Consider the following 15,856-nt stretch of genomic DNA (forward strand, 5'->3'; position numbering starts at 1 on the left):
TGAACAAAGCTTTATGATAATTTATCGTATTATTGACTTCTAGATTATTACAAGCTAACAACTTCATCAAGAGGCCTAGTGATACTATCACTCGTATAGTAATACGAGGGACAATAGTAGTCTTGGTGAACATCTCCCCTCCGCACAAGTCATGTATACTGAAATGTCACCGTTATAACTACTTTTTACGGATAACGCTAGACAACACTCATAAATACACACTTCTTAATGAAACGAACACAATTCCATTTAACGTTTCATTTAGGGTCTGTCAAATACCATGTTTTGTAACATGTATCTATGTGATTAAAATGACATCTGTTTGTCTATGGCCTGTAAAACTTAACCATCATTAAATCCACATACTAACTTTTTTACGGTCAATTAGTATTACTGCTAATTGCCATAATTAGAGACTATTAAGAGTATTTATCATCTATATTATGAAGTTTTACAATTTCAAGTCCTTAACTCAAAATGATTCATAAATGCAATAAATTTCAAGGAACAAAATGATATCTTTATTAATCATCCAATTTATAAACAAAATATATAGAATACAATTATCCTATGATTGACTTCTATATTATTACACTAATAGAGAAACCCTAGTTCTAACCTAATATTCTATGCTATATGGTGTGGAATGATGAATGGTAGTCCAGAGATATGTTTTCCATGTGTCTAGATGCATATATAGGCCTTGGTTGGCAAGCTAGAGCTGTAACTGCTGTTCTGGCAGTTTCTGGTAGTTGTCTGTGCAGATGCCTAAGTTGCATGCGGTTCATGTATAAACTGCATAGAGGGCATAACTCCCTGCGCGGTAGCTCTTTGGGTCACATGCGGATGAGGGCATCCGCACGCATGAGACTAAGTGTCAGAATTGTTTCGTTTTATGCCTAATTACTTCGTTCACTCTTTTTATAGATGGTTAGAATTTGGGGGAATACCAAATTTAGAGTACAACACTATTTGGAAATCTCTTATTCCCTTGACTATGGTTAGTGAGAAGAGATAAGATTCTCACTAAGATTAATCTCTCAGCCAAAGGATGGCCATGAGATGTCACTTGTGTTTTTTGTGATCAGCTTGAAAGTACATAACATTTATTTGTTCATTGCTCTTATAGTAAGCTGATTTGGAATTAGATTTCAGATTATAATAATTTCACTTTTGAATGTGCTTCACTGGATGAATTATGGCTCATTGATGCAACCATTTCTTTAAAAGACAAATCATTAGTGGAATTTATTAAATGAGCTGTCTTATGGACAATTTGGATAGAGAGGATTAAAATATGCTTCAAAGATTCTCATCCTCTCTCTATTAAGGCTATTGGTATCAAAATTATTTTATTATGTTCTTTTTGGTGCCAATGATAACTCATATCTTAAATTAAGTCTTATACTTCCTTCTGATGTTAAGGATCTACCAGATCTCATTTTGACGGAGGAGGAAAGTAGCTCAGATACAACACAGGTAGTGGGTCTTTGTTATCCATAGCCAGGGTGGATTCGACCGAGGAAATTACTACTCTGGATTCTAGAACAGGTAACCTTCCAATTCCAATGTTTGAAGAAAGAAAAACCGAATGATGAAGCGGAGGTGAATTGGGATGAAATTGCTTAAGTACTGTCTTTTGTTGTATTTAGTTGTATATTGTTATGATATTTGGTAAATGTCCTTTTGTTATGTTGTTGTTTTGGTTATGATGAATGTTATTTGTGTTAGCTTAGATGGATTGTTGTAAGACTTATGATATATGATTTTGGTATCTATTTTAAATATCATATCAGGTATTCTTGATTTCTATATTAAATTAGTGAAATTCTCCACTATTAAAAAAAAAAACAGATAACATAACAAAACAAAACCAAAAAAAAATAACGTAAATGAAGTTTCTAATAAAAATTAAAACATAATAATAATATTCACACAATAAAATTTTATATAATCTAACACGTTAACTAACAATAAAGGCATCATTAATTAAACAACACTACAAATAAAAATAAACAAACAAAAAATTTTAAGCAGAATAAATGATAATCAATTCATGCAAAATATAAATAAAATTTGTGAGTTTTGAAGGTTGAAAAAGATAATTATAATATTGCGAACTTTAAAAAAGAAATGCTTAATTTCAAAGTTTTTTAAGAAATATACATAAAATTCCTCCAATCTTATTCTACCAGGTCAGGTCAGATCAGATCAGTACCTGACTTGATCCGAGTTGGGTCGTTCACCCCGAAATATAGGGTTAAGAAGCAGCAAGCGAGACAACGCCGAAAGGGTTTTAGTTTTAGGCCTCTCAGTCGACTCGTCCCAGTAAAACCTCCTCCAATCCTCCAATGGAGACAACGCCGACGGCTCCATGCGAAGAAACCCTTCCGTCCGATCTCCAATCAACGGCCCCTAGTGACACCGTCAAAGTCCCGGTAGAAGAACACAACTCCGGAGAACCGACCAATACCAACCAACCGATGGATACTGACCCTGTTCCTGTCGAACCAGAAAAGCGTAAGAGAGAGGAAGAAGAAGAAAAATCACAAACCTTAAATTCGGAGAATAAGAAACAGAATTTAAGCTCCAATTCGAGTAGCAGTCCGCTGTGGAAGACTAGCTTGTGTTCCTACTACAGGCGCCCCCACCCATCTGATGGTGCTGGTGCTGGATGCAGTCATGGTGCCACGTGTCGCTACGCACATGGAGAAGCCGAGTTGCGACCCCGACCTGATAAGACATGGGACCCAACATCTAATAAGGCAAAGGAAATGGAGAAAGCTAAAGCTAATGAAAAACAGAAAGAAGAGGAAATAGAAGATGAAGAACAGTACTTGGCATTAGATGAGTCCTCTTTGGATAAGTGTCTTGTTGGCTTGCCTAGAAAGTGGGCCAATGATGCACTCAACAAATTCCTCCACGAAAAAGTATGCGAAAATCTTCTTTCTTCTTTTTATTCTTTCATTTTTTTTTGTTAAGATCTACATTTATATAACGCCTTCTCATATATATAAATTTGAATTACAGGGTATCTCATACAAGACAGCAAAGAAAAAAAAAGGAATGGAAGTTGGTTTTGTCAACTTTGAAAATGTCGAACAAGTCAAGAGTGCTATGTTGGTACTGCATTTTTTATATTAAACTTTAATAACCATTTCTTCCCCATTGGTTCAATACTGTTTAGGCTTGTTCATCACTAACTTCGTACCAATTCATCCTCCTTTATTGAAAAAGGCATTGAGAGAGAGCTCGTCTGGGGGTAAGACAATAAAATTGAGAGATGCCATTAAAAGATCCTTCGAGAAGAAGCACAAAGCTGAAGAGGGGGGGAATGATGATAGTAATGAAGGTGATGGTAACTTAGTTGAAGGCATGAATTCATCAAAAAGAAAAAATGTGCGTGAGGCGGTCACACCACTTGCACATATGTCCTATTCTGATCAATTAGAGCACAAGAAGAGCACCCTTACACAAACACTCAAACGACTTGTAAGATATTTTTTTTCTTTATTTTGTATTTTCATTTCCTTTTAATTTTGGAACTTGCGCTGCATTAGTTTTCGTTCAGTACACAAATGGCCTAACATAACATAAAATTATGTTTCTGACTTTCTGTTTCATTTCTGAAGTTTCTGTGATCCCTTCCTATACCCCTAGGTCCCAAGTTTTACAATTTTTAACCAAGCCGTTATTTCCCATCAAAAGAAAATGAGGAATGAAATACTAATAAACTGAAGCCACAGAGATTACTCAGATTCTCATTTATATTTTCTGTTAAAAATGATGGGTTGAGTTGTATGTGGATGATGTTCAGGGACTAATAAGTGAACTCTGGAACTCTAGGAGGTAGAGATCAAAATGTTGAAAAGAAATGATTCTTTACGACTTGTTGTATAGCCTGTTTTTTCTGTTCTCCTGCCTAACTTTGTTATTTTAGACAAGAAATGCAAGGAAGGCCTGCCCAGATGCTCTTCCACTTCCCGATTGGATTTTGGAAGCTAGAGAGATAGGTGTGAATATCTGACCCCTTTTAGTTATATGCATATAAGCATTCATACAATTTTCTTGTTGTTCAAAATTCATTTGAATCTCTCTGGATTTTGTGATATAATATAAGAGGAACTGCTTATTTAGGTGGACTTCCGTGCAAGCTAGAAGGTATATTGGAGTCACCTCTAACCAATGGATACAGAAACAAGTGTGAGTTTTCTGTTGGCTATTCTGTGGATGGCAAAATAACTGTTGGCTTCATGCTTGGGAATTTCAGGTTGTTTATCCCTTATCTATTCTGTTGTTGTTTTCTTGATTGCATCATCCGGCATTCTAGCCACTAACTTTGTAATTTACTAATGTGAGAGTGTAGGGAAGGTGTGACTGCAGTAGAGGAACCGAAAGATTGCCCAAATGTATCAAATATAGCATGCGCATATGTAAAGGTTTTCCAAGATTTTTTGTGCTCCTCACAATTGCCCATCTGGAACAGAATCAACAACACTGGATTTTGGCGTCAATTTACTGTATTTCCTCTCCCTTTACTTCAATAACAGAAGTTGAGTATTATAAAAAAAAAATCAATAAACTTTTTGATAAAAGATGCATGTGTTTGTCTTTCTTTTAGCCTATTCCTGAAATGCTCATTCAGGTTCATGATAAACAGATTTAGTGTTGCTAAATTTTTGCGGGATGATGTAAGGCTCAAATAGATCTATCGCCACAAGGACCCAGTTTCTAAGGGAGCTAGTAATTCAAAGTTCAGGGCTGGAAATAGAAGTTAGATGATACTTTGATACTTGTGTGTCATCCCCAATTGAAAGCCTTCTAGCAGCTTTGAATATACTGAACCCTAATCAACCTGCAAGTGGGTTTTGTTAACTTTGTTAGTGTTGATTACACATTGTTTTTTGACATATTTATGTGTTTCTGATGGGTTATTTGTAGTTTAACATAACATACTTTATGTACGGAGGATAAAACTGAAGGAAAGGATAAACAGGTCATCTGTACTTTCCTGCCAATTAATTAAGAAACCCTGGTCTTTGACCCAATGCATCAACCCATCTGGGACAGTCCAGCTCAAAAAATGCCAATCTTTTTAAAGACCATTCATTTGTTGACACTTCTTATCTAATGATCAAAGAACTTTCTTGACAATCTATCATGGACAATCTTGTTTCTTATATATGTTGGAATTGTGATGATAGGTTCGAGAGGGAAGGAATCCAGATCAGGATACTAAGGCAGAATGTGAGATGCAGATCAAAGAAGTGATGCTTATGATACAGGTGAGTCATTTTCTCTAATGCAGACAGAAGCTATATATATAGAACTTTTTGTACAGCCACCTTAAAAGAATATGTTGCACATGTGGAAGGAAACTTAGATGTTCAGATTGATGAAAATTAAGCTACTTATATATAACATAAAAAATGCAGGTTTGCTCAACTGGGGTTGATGAACAGGTAATGAAAGGTGAATTTGAGAAATTGAGGACAGCTCTTTCTCAGGGGGCAAGTATTGCTTCACCACCATTACCTCTTACAACTATTGTAATCCAGGTATGCATGTTTTGCCCATTTTATCTGTATAAAGGGTTTTAGAATTGTGTGAAGTCAACTTTTTACAATTTTTGCGTGAGGTCCATAATTCTGAAACTGGACCTATGCTTAAGCAATGTGTTGTACTGAACTGTCCCTTGAATTATATTTCTGGCTCCATCATATCACCGCCTTCTAACTTAATTTAGATTTAACGAAGTGGCCAATTTTGCCAACTTAATGGAATGCACCTTTTATTGATATTAATTTATAGTTGGGTGTTATTTGAAAGGTTCTCGATAAAATTGTGTCTCGCTTGCAATATGCAAAAAAGTTGGGTGTTATTTTTTTGCAAGTATATAAGAAAATGTCAGTTGTCAGTTGCTCTTGTGAGAATGTTCAGTATTATTTGCAACAATTGCACAATGATGATGTTCACAACAATTCCTTGTATTTTACAAGGCAACTCCCTCTTTCATTATGGCAGGATCACACTGGAATATCAAATGCTGCCCCTGCTGACTGCCCTTTGATCCCTTTATTGGTAGATGGTGCTGGAACAGATGGTTCAGATTGCCTCTCAATCGATAAAGCCAGGATCCATGATTATATATTAAACCTCTGCTTCTCCATTTCACCAACTGCATTTTTTCAAGTGCAGCTCTTCTGCTCTACAAATTTTACTTGATCCTTTCTTTTGTTTTCTATTTTACTTGTATATAAATATTATGGCTTAATAATGAAATTGCACAGGTAAATACACTAGCAGCAGAAAGGCTGTATAAACTGGCTGGTGATTGGGCCGAATTAAATGAAGATACATTGTTGTTTGATGTTTGCTGTGGGACTGGAACCATCGGATTAACTCTTGCTCACCGAGTTGGAATGGTTTGCCACTGCATTTTTCATTATTTTTGATTTTATATTTAGCTTAAGCATATATCTTTCTTGTGTCAAAGATGAGATCATTTATTTACTTAAATTTTACTACTGTAATTCCTTTTTCTCTACTTTGAATTTTTCATAGGTGGTTGGTATAGAGATGAATGAATCGGCAGTGTCTGACGCACAGAAAAATGCTGTTCTAAATGGCATAACAAATTGCAAGTTCATTTGTTCAAAGGTTCTTTTTATTTATTTTTATATGGTTATATCCCTACTTTTTCTCGAAATACAATTGTAGATTTGGTTATTATTTGTTCAAAGGTTTTTTTTATTTACTTTTATATGATTATATCCCTACTTTTTCTCGAAATACAATTGTAGATTTGGTTATTCATTTATATAGAATGCTAACACGATTAATTGGATAAACAAAACTACCAGTGGTATTGCCATGCTGATAATTCTACATTAACTATGCAATGTCACAATTACTGTTAATCTGATGGATGTTATTAATAATACTCAGGTCGTACCTAATTAGTCATAGAAGTTCTGTCTTCTAGAAAAAAAGGAACAGTTATTATCTTAATGCTAAAATTAAATTTGACAGAGTTTTTTTCCTAAATCTTAGGAAATGTTAGTTGATCATTTTTGCTAATTTTGTAAATTCATGATTGACAATGACACAGGCTGAGGATGTGATGGGTTCTCTGCTTAAGGAGTATCTCGGTGCACCTACTGATGCCTCACCAAAAGCCATTCTAAATAGTAATGGTAATTCAAAGAAAAGTGCAGTTGTTTCTGCAGATTCAAAAGATAATACCGTCACTGAGTTAGAAGCTAACCATGGGGAAGAGAACAGAGAGCAGGAAAATGACATCACTGATAATTCCGAAAAAGTGGAGGATTCCAGTGGGACTGATGTGGGACCCACAGTAGCTTGTTCATCTGAAAGTAATGAGAAAGGGCATCGGTTCAAAAATGTGGTGGCTATAGTTGACCCGCCCCGTGTTGGTCTTCATCCTACAGTAAGTTTGATTTTTTTTTGTTTTGTTATTATTTTGGTTTTGCAATGGTATTCTTCAAGTTTTTTGACTTGACAAAAAGTATAAGTTTAGAGGAAATCAAAATTTAGACCAGAATTGGTTTTAACACCTGAGCATTGCATTTGTTTTGTAAATCCTGCAACTTATATTGAGTAGCTGAGTGATATATTGTATGGGGGGTGGGTTCATGGCACCCTTATGTTGCTTGATTCTATCACGGTTCCTTCATAGAAAATAATAGAGTTCGGTTCTAAGTAGCATTTGATCCATTTCAACTAGCTCAGACAAAAGCACCTAGCGAATGAGGTATTACAAAGCCTTTCTTTGGTGTCAGCCTATATTTTAATGTTTTATTGAAAGTGGATTTTTAGTTCAAGTTCTACTTAATACAAGCATGTGAAACTATTGTCCATCGTATTCAATAGCAATTTTTAGCAATCAATGAGTGGAGGCATTTGAATCCTTATCTAGGATATATTGAAAATTTGGAACTCATTGAATGACATTTTTCAGGTAATTAAAGCTCTCAGAACTCATCCAGGGATCCGCCGTCTTGTGTAAGAACCTGCATTAATTTTACTAGAAATCAACTTAGCAATTTTTTTTTCCCATCTTGAAGTGGCCACATTTTGAAAAACCATACATTTATTTTTTTTGGTATAGGTATATTTCTTGTAACCCGGATTCTTTGGTGGCAAATGCAATAGAGCTTTGCACACCAACAACAGATAAACCAGAGAAGAATAAAGGGAACAGAGGGTGGCGTAATATGAGCAGTGCAGGTCTGGCTAGGCACAGGACCAAATCCATGCCCAATTCTCAGCATTTCCGGCCTGTTAGGTCTATGGCTGTGGATCTCTTTCCTCACACCATCCACTGTGAGATGGTCATGCTTTTTCAGCGTTGACTATTAATTTATTACTAGAATTCAATGTAGACCGTCCACTATTTTTTTTCCCTGTAATGTAGTTTATCGTGTAAACTAGTTGTTATTTGAATTTTGTTTTCAATTGCGATGAGAGGATAAATAGGCTCATCCGTCAGCCTTTCCGATTTTGTAATATGTATAATGTTATTTTAGATTTAAGACTTCAGTTAGCGGGCGTACTAGTGGAACACACTATTGTTCTTATTCTTGTTATTTCTGGTCTGGTTGCATTTGCATTACGATCGACGCATATCAGGATTTGGTACCGTATGATCGTTTTGGCAGGTGTTGTGTAATCTGTGCCTGACTTTGAAAAAAAGAGTAGGAAGGGTTCTTATAATACCGTCTACCTATTAAAAAAAAGGGACCGACCTTAATTCCCCGCTTTTGTACAATATAATATTAATTTAAACTATAGATTAGTATTAAAATAATATAATATCAGATTAAATTAGTATTAAATAAATATTAGATTAAATATAATATAAGATTAGTTTAAACGTTAAATGTAATATAATATTAGTTTAAATGTTAAATGTTATGTAATATTAATTTAAATATTAGATTAGTACTAAATAACTATAATATCAAAGGGATCGACTAACAGTCCCCTATCTGTCCCCCGCACTAAAAGACAAAAAAATAGTTAAAACGTGCTAACTACCACCAAAGAGCAAGATTAATGCTATTTTATTAATAGTCAAAACGTATAGTATTCATACCTACGAATTTATAGTATTAATACTTATTATCAGAACCATTCGTCATATGTAAACACAAGTTGGAGGAGACCAGTAACGACCAGGGGGATCGCTGACGTCTTGTGACAATCTGGATTGGGGACTGCAATCGTCTGAAAGCGACATTTGCCAAGATTGGAGACCACTACAGCGAATCTATATATTATTCATATCTAAATAAAGAAGTATTCATATCTAAACAAATGAAGTATTCATACTGGCGATTACGAAGTATTCATACATGTTTGAAATAATTTATACAATTCAAAATTCAAAGTCAGATTCATCTCTCTCACCCCCACCTCTTTCAAGAAGTATTCATACTGACGATTACGAAGTATTCATACATGTTTGAAATAATTTATACAATTCAAAATTCAAAGTCAGATTCATCTCTCTCACCTCACCTCTTCCAAGAAGTATTCATACTGACGATTACAAAGTATTCATACATGTTCAAAATAATTTATACAATTCAAAATTCAAAGTCAAATTCATCTCTCTCACCCCACCTCTTCCAAGAAGTATTCATACTGACGATTACGAAGTATTCATACATGTTCGAAATAATTTATACAATTCAAAATTCATTGTCAGATTCATCTCTCTCACCCCACCTCTTCCAAGAAGTATTCATATCTAACATGAAGTATGCATATCTAACAAATGAAGTATTCATATCTAACTAATAAAATATTCATATGTTCCACTTTGACAACCTTCGTTGGGCTAGCATGGACCCCTCCAATGGTGCACCACGCTCTCCCGCCCGGATCTCGATGGTGCACCACACTCTCCTCGCCTGATCTCGTCGAATCTCGATGGTGCATCACGCTCTCCTCATCGAATCTCGAAGGTGCACCACGCTATCCTCGCTAGATCTCGACGGTGCACCACACTCTCCTCGCCTGATCTCAACGGTGCACCATGCCGAGAAAGAGACTCGAGAAGGAAGCCGTGGAGAAGGAAAATTTGAAGTTCAGCGAGTTCAGCGAGGGATTTTCAATTATAGTTAGCGGGGAACTACTAATGATTACATTAATTAACTACCATAAACCATTAATTGGGGGGGACAAATAGGGGACTGGAAAGGGGGGACAGTATCTTTACTCAATGTCACACCCCAAATCCACCGGGTCTGACAGCCTGCCGCGTGTATAAATCAGGCGTCACATATACACGCAAGGCAGTGGATCTTTTATATGCATTACCAATATCCTCACTCGCTGCGTCCGCATAAAATAACCTGAAAATAATCGGGAGGGTGGGGGTGAGAATAAATCCTCAGTGCGAAATTTGCCACAGTTTAGATTATTGGACTTGCAATCAAACTCTATATTCAAAAATGAAACCCAAACCAATAACAGTTCAAACAGATATATATTCATAAACATAAATAACAGAATGCCAATGCACGACAACAGTTTAATCAACCTGCAACACAGTTTACGGAATTTCCAAGATGAATTTCAAACACAACATATATTCTGGCTTAACTCGATTCATAACTCAGTTCATTAGGGCTTGTAGCAATTACAGATGTTCTTTCGAGCTGAACCTTTATCAAACCCACATCTGTAGGGTTACTGACACCTACAGATGGCCAACCGCTGGACCCTTTATCTGACACCCATCTGCAATCGCTTGGCTTAACAGTTTATTAAGGTCTGGTTCGAATCATATAAAGAAAATCCACTTTGGAATCATTCCAATAGTCGTAACATTCAATTGACCTTTCCAAATGCATTAACACGTAGGAAAATGCCACCGAGCCATAGACGTTACACATGTCACCCACGATTTCCAATCACATCTCATAACATAATCACCCTCCCTCGTCCCAACCGGTACTGGGAATATCGAGGGCCGTTCACCTAAGGCCATTTAGGATCCTGGGAATCCAAGTCAGCATACAGCCCGACTTGGCAAATTAATTGGATCCAAGTGCTTAACTTCGTAAATCCATTCACACACATATCAATTCCACTCGTGGTGACTTTAAATCAAAATCAGATCACAATAGATCGACATAACCTATAACCATACCAGTATGCAAATCATTCAATTCAGATCAATTCGAGTTTAATTTGATTGGGCTATGCAAATGCTCTACGCAATTCAGTGATGCAATCAATGATATTCAACATGACAAACGAAAACACAGTTTAATTCCTGAAAATAAAGTATCAAACAAGTCCAAGAATCCCGCACCTCAGTATGACGAGCGTACCGCTTAATTTAAAGATCAGGCGTCTCGAATTGCCTCGCGAAATCTTGCTCGACTGAGCCTACACCTATATTATACGTTTACTTAGTTTAGTTCGGTTACATTATCAAAACTTAAATTCCAAAAGCCGTCTTTTAATTCATCAATTCTTTTATACCTTTCGGCTCATTTATAATCATTTAATTCACGTCCAATTCCAAATTTACATATACACATCATGTCATATTCATTTCAATATTACAAGGCTTATGAAATTACAAGTCCAATTCACCTTATTTATCCAATTAAACATTCAAAGGCCCAATTTACTCGATTATTTCACTTTGGCCCATTTACGTATCAATTATTTTATTCCAATTCAACTTAATTAAAGGCCCATAGTTTAGCAACGGTTTACGCCTCTAATTAACAATTCACCATTTACTCAAAGTCCATTTAATCCGTCAAATTATGCTTCTCAGCCTAAGCCGAGCCCATAAATTTTAGTCTCCAAATCCGAACTCCTATTTTATTCATATATGCATATCTTGCCACATTCAATGCAATCTATAGGCCCATTCAATTTCTTATGCATGTCATAACAATTTTTAAATACAAAGGCCCACTTATAACAAATCAATCTAAGGCCCACAAAAATATACACGCATAGCCGGCCAATTCATTCAAATAATCCCATATTACAATTTGGCCCTTTACGTTTATACAAATCACATGAGGCCTTATATTTTTCAATTCAGACCCCTAATGATAATTTAATTGCAATATGGTCCCTGTCAGTTCCAAGTCTGGTAAGGCACAACAGAACCGAGATGCACAAGGCAGCAACCTCACACGCATAACATACATAAACAACATACATTGCAGTATCTCACACACAACTGGAAGGGATTGGAGATAGAAAGAATCGATTTGCATAATCCTCAAAACAACAAAATTGAGTATTTCGCTTGAGTCGGGAAAATCAACAACCCGCTCGAGCAATCTCAACATATCAAAGACCCGATACAACAACAATTGAGCGTTCAAACAGTCAATTAACATTTTACCCAATTTAGGTGTCTCTCTTAACAAGTCGGTTTGAAGGTGTCACGCTTTGTTTTTGGCAACGGTCCGATCAGCAAGTAAAGAGGAAGGGAATGCTTCCGAGCACCGAAATAGCACCAAGGCAGCACATGGAACGCACCAGCGGGACCAATTTGCAAGCGTGAGGCACAACCCGCTTCTTCTAGGGTTTCGAATTCTCACGGAACTAGCGGCAACCGGTGCCGAAGAGGGAGAGATAAATTGAAAGGGGTGTTCCACGGGTTAGAGAGAGAAGAGAGGAATATTTTGATGGTGGTGGCGTGGCTCGGCGAGAGAGGAGGAGGAGGTGGTGTGGAGGGGCAGAGGAGGCCGGAACCTAGAGAGGGGGCGGCTGTTGGGGCTCCCATGGCCAGAAAGGAAGAGAGGAGAGAAGGGCGGCGGTTTTGGTGGGTTCGCCGGCGACGGGAGAGGGAAGAGGCGGAGCCTCTTTGGCTTTGGCGGAGAGGAGAGGGAAGGGGACGGGCTGGGGGGTTCTGTTGTGGGAGGGTTCGCCAACAGAGAGGAAAAGAGAGGAAGAAGAGTGGGGAGATTTAAGGGGCTGCTTTGAGATCCGTGCTGCAGCAAAATCTAATGGCCTAAACAATTCCAAATATAATTCTTACTTCTTTTAATTGATTTCAAAGGGTATTTCTTTTATAATTTCAATTCGAAAGTTCATAAATTTTTGTAACTATATTCGCACATAAAATTCGTATATTTATTTCTCAATTTAAGATTCGAATAATTTGATTTCCTTTTATATAATTAAGCATATTAAATTGATTATCTAGAAGTTCTAAATGAACGAGCTTTATAAATTCTATATTTTATTTGTACGAATATTTTCGTATAATTATATTTTATTCCTAGTGCTATGTTTTATTTTATTTCTAATCTCTAAATTTTATTATACATATTTTCATACATTATTAATATTACGAAATTTTAGTTTCGTTTTAGTCGGTCAGAAAATTTCTGAGCAATCGTTAATTTAATTAACATTTTATTTAAGTAAAATGATAGATTTAACAATTTAATCATATTTCTAAATTTTCGAAATGTAACACTCAATATCAAATTAGATTTATATTAAATAAAATGTTAGATTAAATATAATATAATATTAATTTAAATATTTAATGTAAAGTAGGGTTATCATACATTGCAATGCATAGGCATATTTGTGCATTGGACTATAAATTACCAAATTCAAAGTTCAAATAACCGATCCAAACCGTTCATCTTGTTCTCCATATTAATATGTGCTTAGACCAAATTTTATATTTTTTTGGAACTTTTTAACTATTTATTAAGCTATTTTGAAAATCGCTGATCTAGCGGGTTAGGAAGAGAGGGAGGGGTGGCGGACTCGGCTAGGGTCGCTCCCTTGCTTGCTTGCTGCTTAGCTTATCTTAATCAATGGAAGAGAAAGAGAAGAAGAGAAAGGAAGTTTCTAGATGGATATTGTCAAATGAATTGTGTGTATCTAGAATGAAGGGATACCCTCTTTAAATAGAATTCATGAATTACACAAATGCCCTTGTAAATATCTAACATCATGTTAAATCAAGAAGGCTCATTTGATAATTTCCATATTTAATAGTTCATTGGACCATTGGACCATTGGTCTATTTAAGAATATATTCATCTATTTCTTCTTTTGCAAGCAACCTTATTTCTCACATGTGGTTGACCAGTCAACCACATGACACCTTACCTTTGGTCAAAAACGTGTTTGACCCGTCTTTGACTTGGTCAACATTCTTACCTCTTCACTTAAATGATCATAACTTTTGAATCGTAAGTCCAAATCGCGCATGCCACATATCCACGTGCTCGTATGATTATTCTCTATCTCATGGTATCAACATATCAATCAAAATAGCAGAAAAATTATCTCACATAATCAAAACATCATTTGCACAGCAAGATGCAAACTGCTTTGATTATGTCCTCATATCTCTCGTAGTGTTGAACAGTATAATAGCTTGTATTATATAATTCGCTGTGCATGTTATTTCCAACATATCTGCACTAGTGTCATCAGCCTGTATGACATCTCGACCAAGTGATCTTATAAGTGTGACCGATTTAGATCTGTATTACGTTGGCAATCTGGAACAACCAGTTTCCAATTGACCAAGGTTAGTGTCTAGCAACACGCCTTGACTACTCAAGTATACAGACAATACGTATCTAAATAGTATCGCAAATCTAATATAGACAATGCATAACACTGCCTGTGTTGTTTCCAATATCTTATGATGATTCAATGATGAACGCGAGACATGATGTTTGTCATTTCCACTGTATCATCGATTATGTTTCTTGACACGTGAGCATTATATTATACTACGTGATTGTAGTTAGTCAATCAGGTTGTGCACATATAATATAATCTCTATCAAGGGGCCCAGGGATATCATAGCTTACTCTGCATACACCAGAATGCTAGTAAGGGATATTTAGTCCTGTTGACATATGCGTCCTACTCAACATAAGTACTGCACAAAGAGAAGATGTATGAATGACCCCTTTTTACAGAGAGCATTAGACACCAACCACCAATGCACATTCCTTAAGCAGGCATATCATATTCTCAGACTTACGACAACAACACCATGAACCATCAATGACAAAAACACATAATCCATTTATGATGTTCATGTGTGGTCAAATCCGACGATATATAAACACTTATATGCATCTGTGACATTGAACCGACAGCAAGTCCGAGTTGATCCATAAGCTTAAATCACAACATTCAATCGTCACACTAGCCTCACATGCAATCAGTGTTCCATGCTGATTACCTTGGCCAGGGATACTTTAAAGTTCATTACTTTTATAGTTTGGTTGCCACCTAATGTAAACACTTAGATAAACCATAAGTAATGCAACTTTAGGCAACAAATTGACCATTGTCAATCAATCATATGAACAAGAAATACAAACAATAGGTTGTTGTAGGACACCCGACTCTTTCATGGAGCACCCTATTAGTGTCTCCATATGGCAAGAGAAGAGAGGTGTTGCAACCCTAATACAACACTCCAATTGATGATCCTTGCAGCACTCTAGTAGTGTCTCCAGATAGAAAGAGAGGAGGATAGTTCTAACCCTAATACAACACTCTAATTGAAGTTCTCTATAGCACACTAGCATTGTCTCCATATGGCAAGAGAAAAGGATGGATGCAACCCTGATACAACATTCTAATTGAAGATATTTACAACACACCATTAGTGTTTCCATACGGAAAGAAGATGACAGTTGCAACCCTAATACAACACTCCAATTGAAAGCCTTTTTAACATTCTAGTATTGTCTCCACATAGCAAGAGAAGAGAGTAGTTGTAACCCTAATACAATACTCCTATTGATAGTTTTTGCAGCACTCAAGTAATGTAAGTAAATGGTAAGAGAAGAGC

At 36.2% G+C, this 15,856-nt stretch overlaps 1 protein-coding gene and 1 long non-coding RNA gene across 2 annotated transcripts; one reads left to right on the forward strand and one right to left on the reverse strand.

Moving 5' to 3' along the window:
* Window positions 1-2,270: 2,270 nt before the first annotated feature.
* Window positions 2,271-8,600, forward strand: LOC144561641 (zinc finger (CCCH-type) family protein). The gene is made up of 14 exons (XM_078310660.1): window positions 2,271-2,930; window positions 3,031-3,123; window positions 3,238-3,492; window positions 3,941-4,013; window positions 4,138-4,270; window positions 4,367-4,520; window positions 5,205-5,285; window positions 5,436-5,558; window positions 6,025-6,192; window positions 6,291-6,425; window positions 6,565-6,660; window positions 7,112-7,450; window positions 7,982-8,025; window positions 8,132-8,600. The coding sequence occupies exons 1-14, from the start codon at window positions 2,352-2,354 to the stop codon at window positions 8,373-8,375; spliced, it is 2,517 nt and encodes an 838-aa protein (XP_078166786.1). The 5' UTR covers window positions 2,271-2,351; the 3' UTR covers window positions 8,376-8,600.
* Window positions 8,601-10,265: 1,665 nt separating this feature from the next.
* LOC144562404 (uncharacterized) lies at window positions 10,266-12,931 on the reverse strand. The gene is made up of 3 exons (XR_013514076.1): window positions 12,410-12,931; window positions 11,348-11,430; window positions 10,266-10,382 (listed from the first exon to the last, which is right to left on the reverse strand). It is a non-coding gene; the product is annotated as an uncharacterized LOC144562404 (long non-coding RNA).
* Between the last annotated feature and the right edge of the window lie 2,925 nt (window positions 12,932-15,856).

Source organism: Carex rostrata, chromosome 11 (genome assembly GCF_964058835.1).
Source record: "Carex rostrata chromosome 11, lpCarRost1.2, whole genome shotgun sequence".
Classification (NCBI taxonomy): domain Eukaryota; kingdom Viridiplantae; phylum Streptophyta; class Magnoliopsida; order Poales; family Cyperaceae; genus Carex; species Carex rostrata.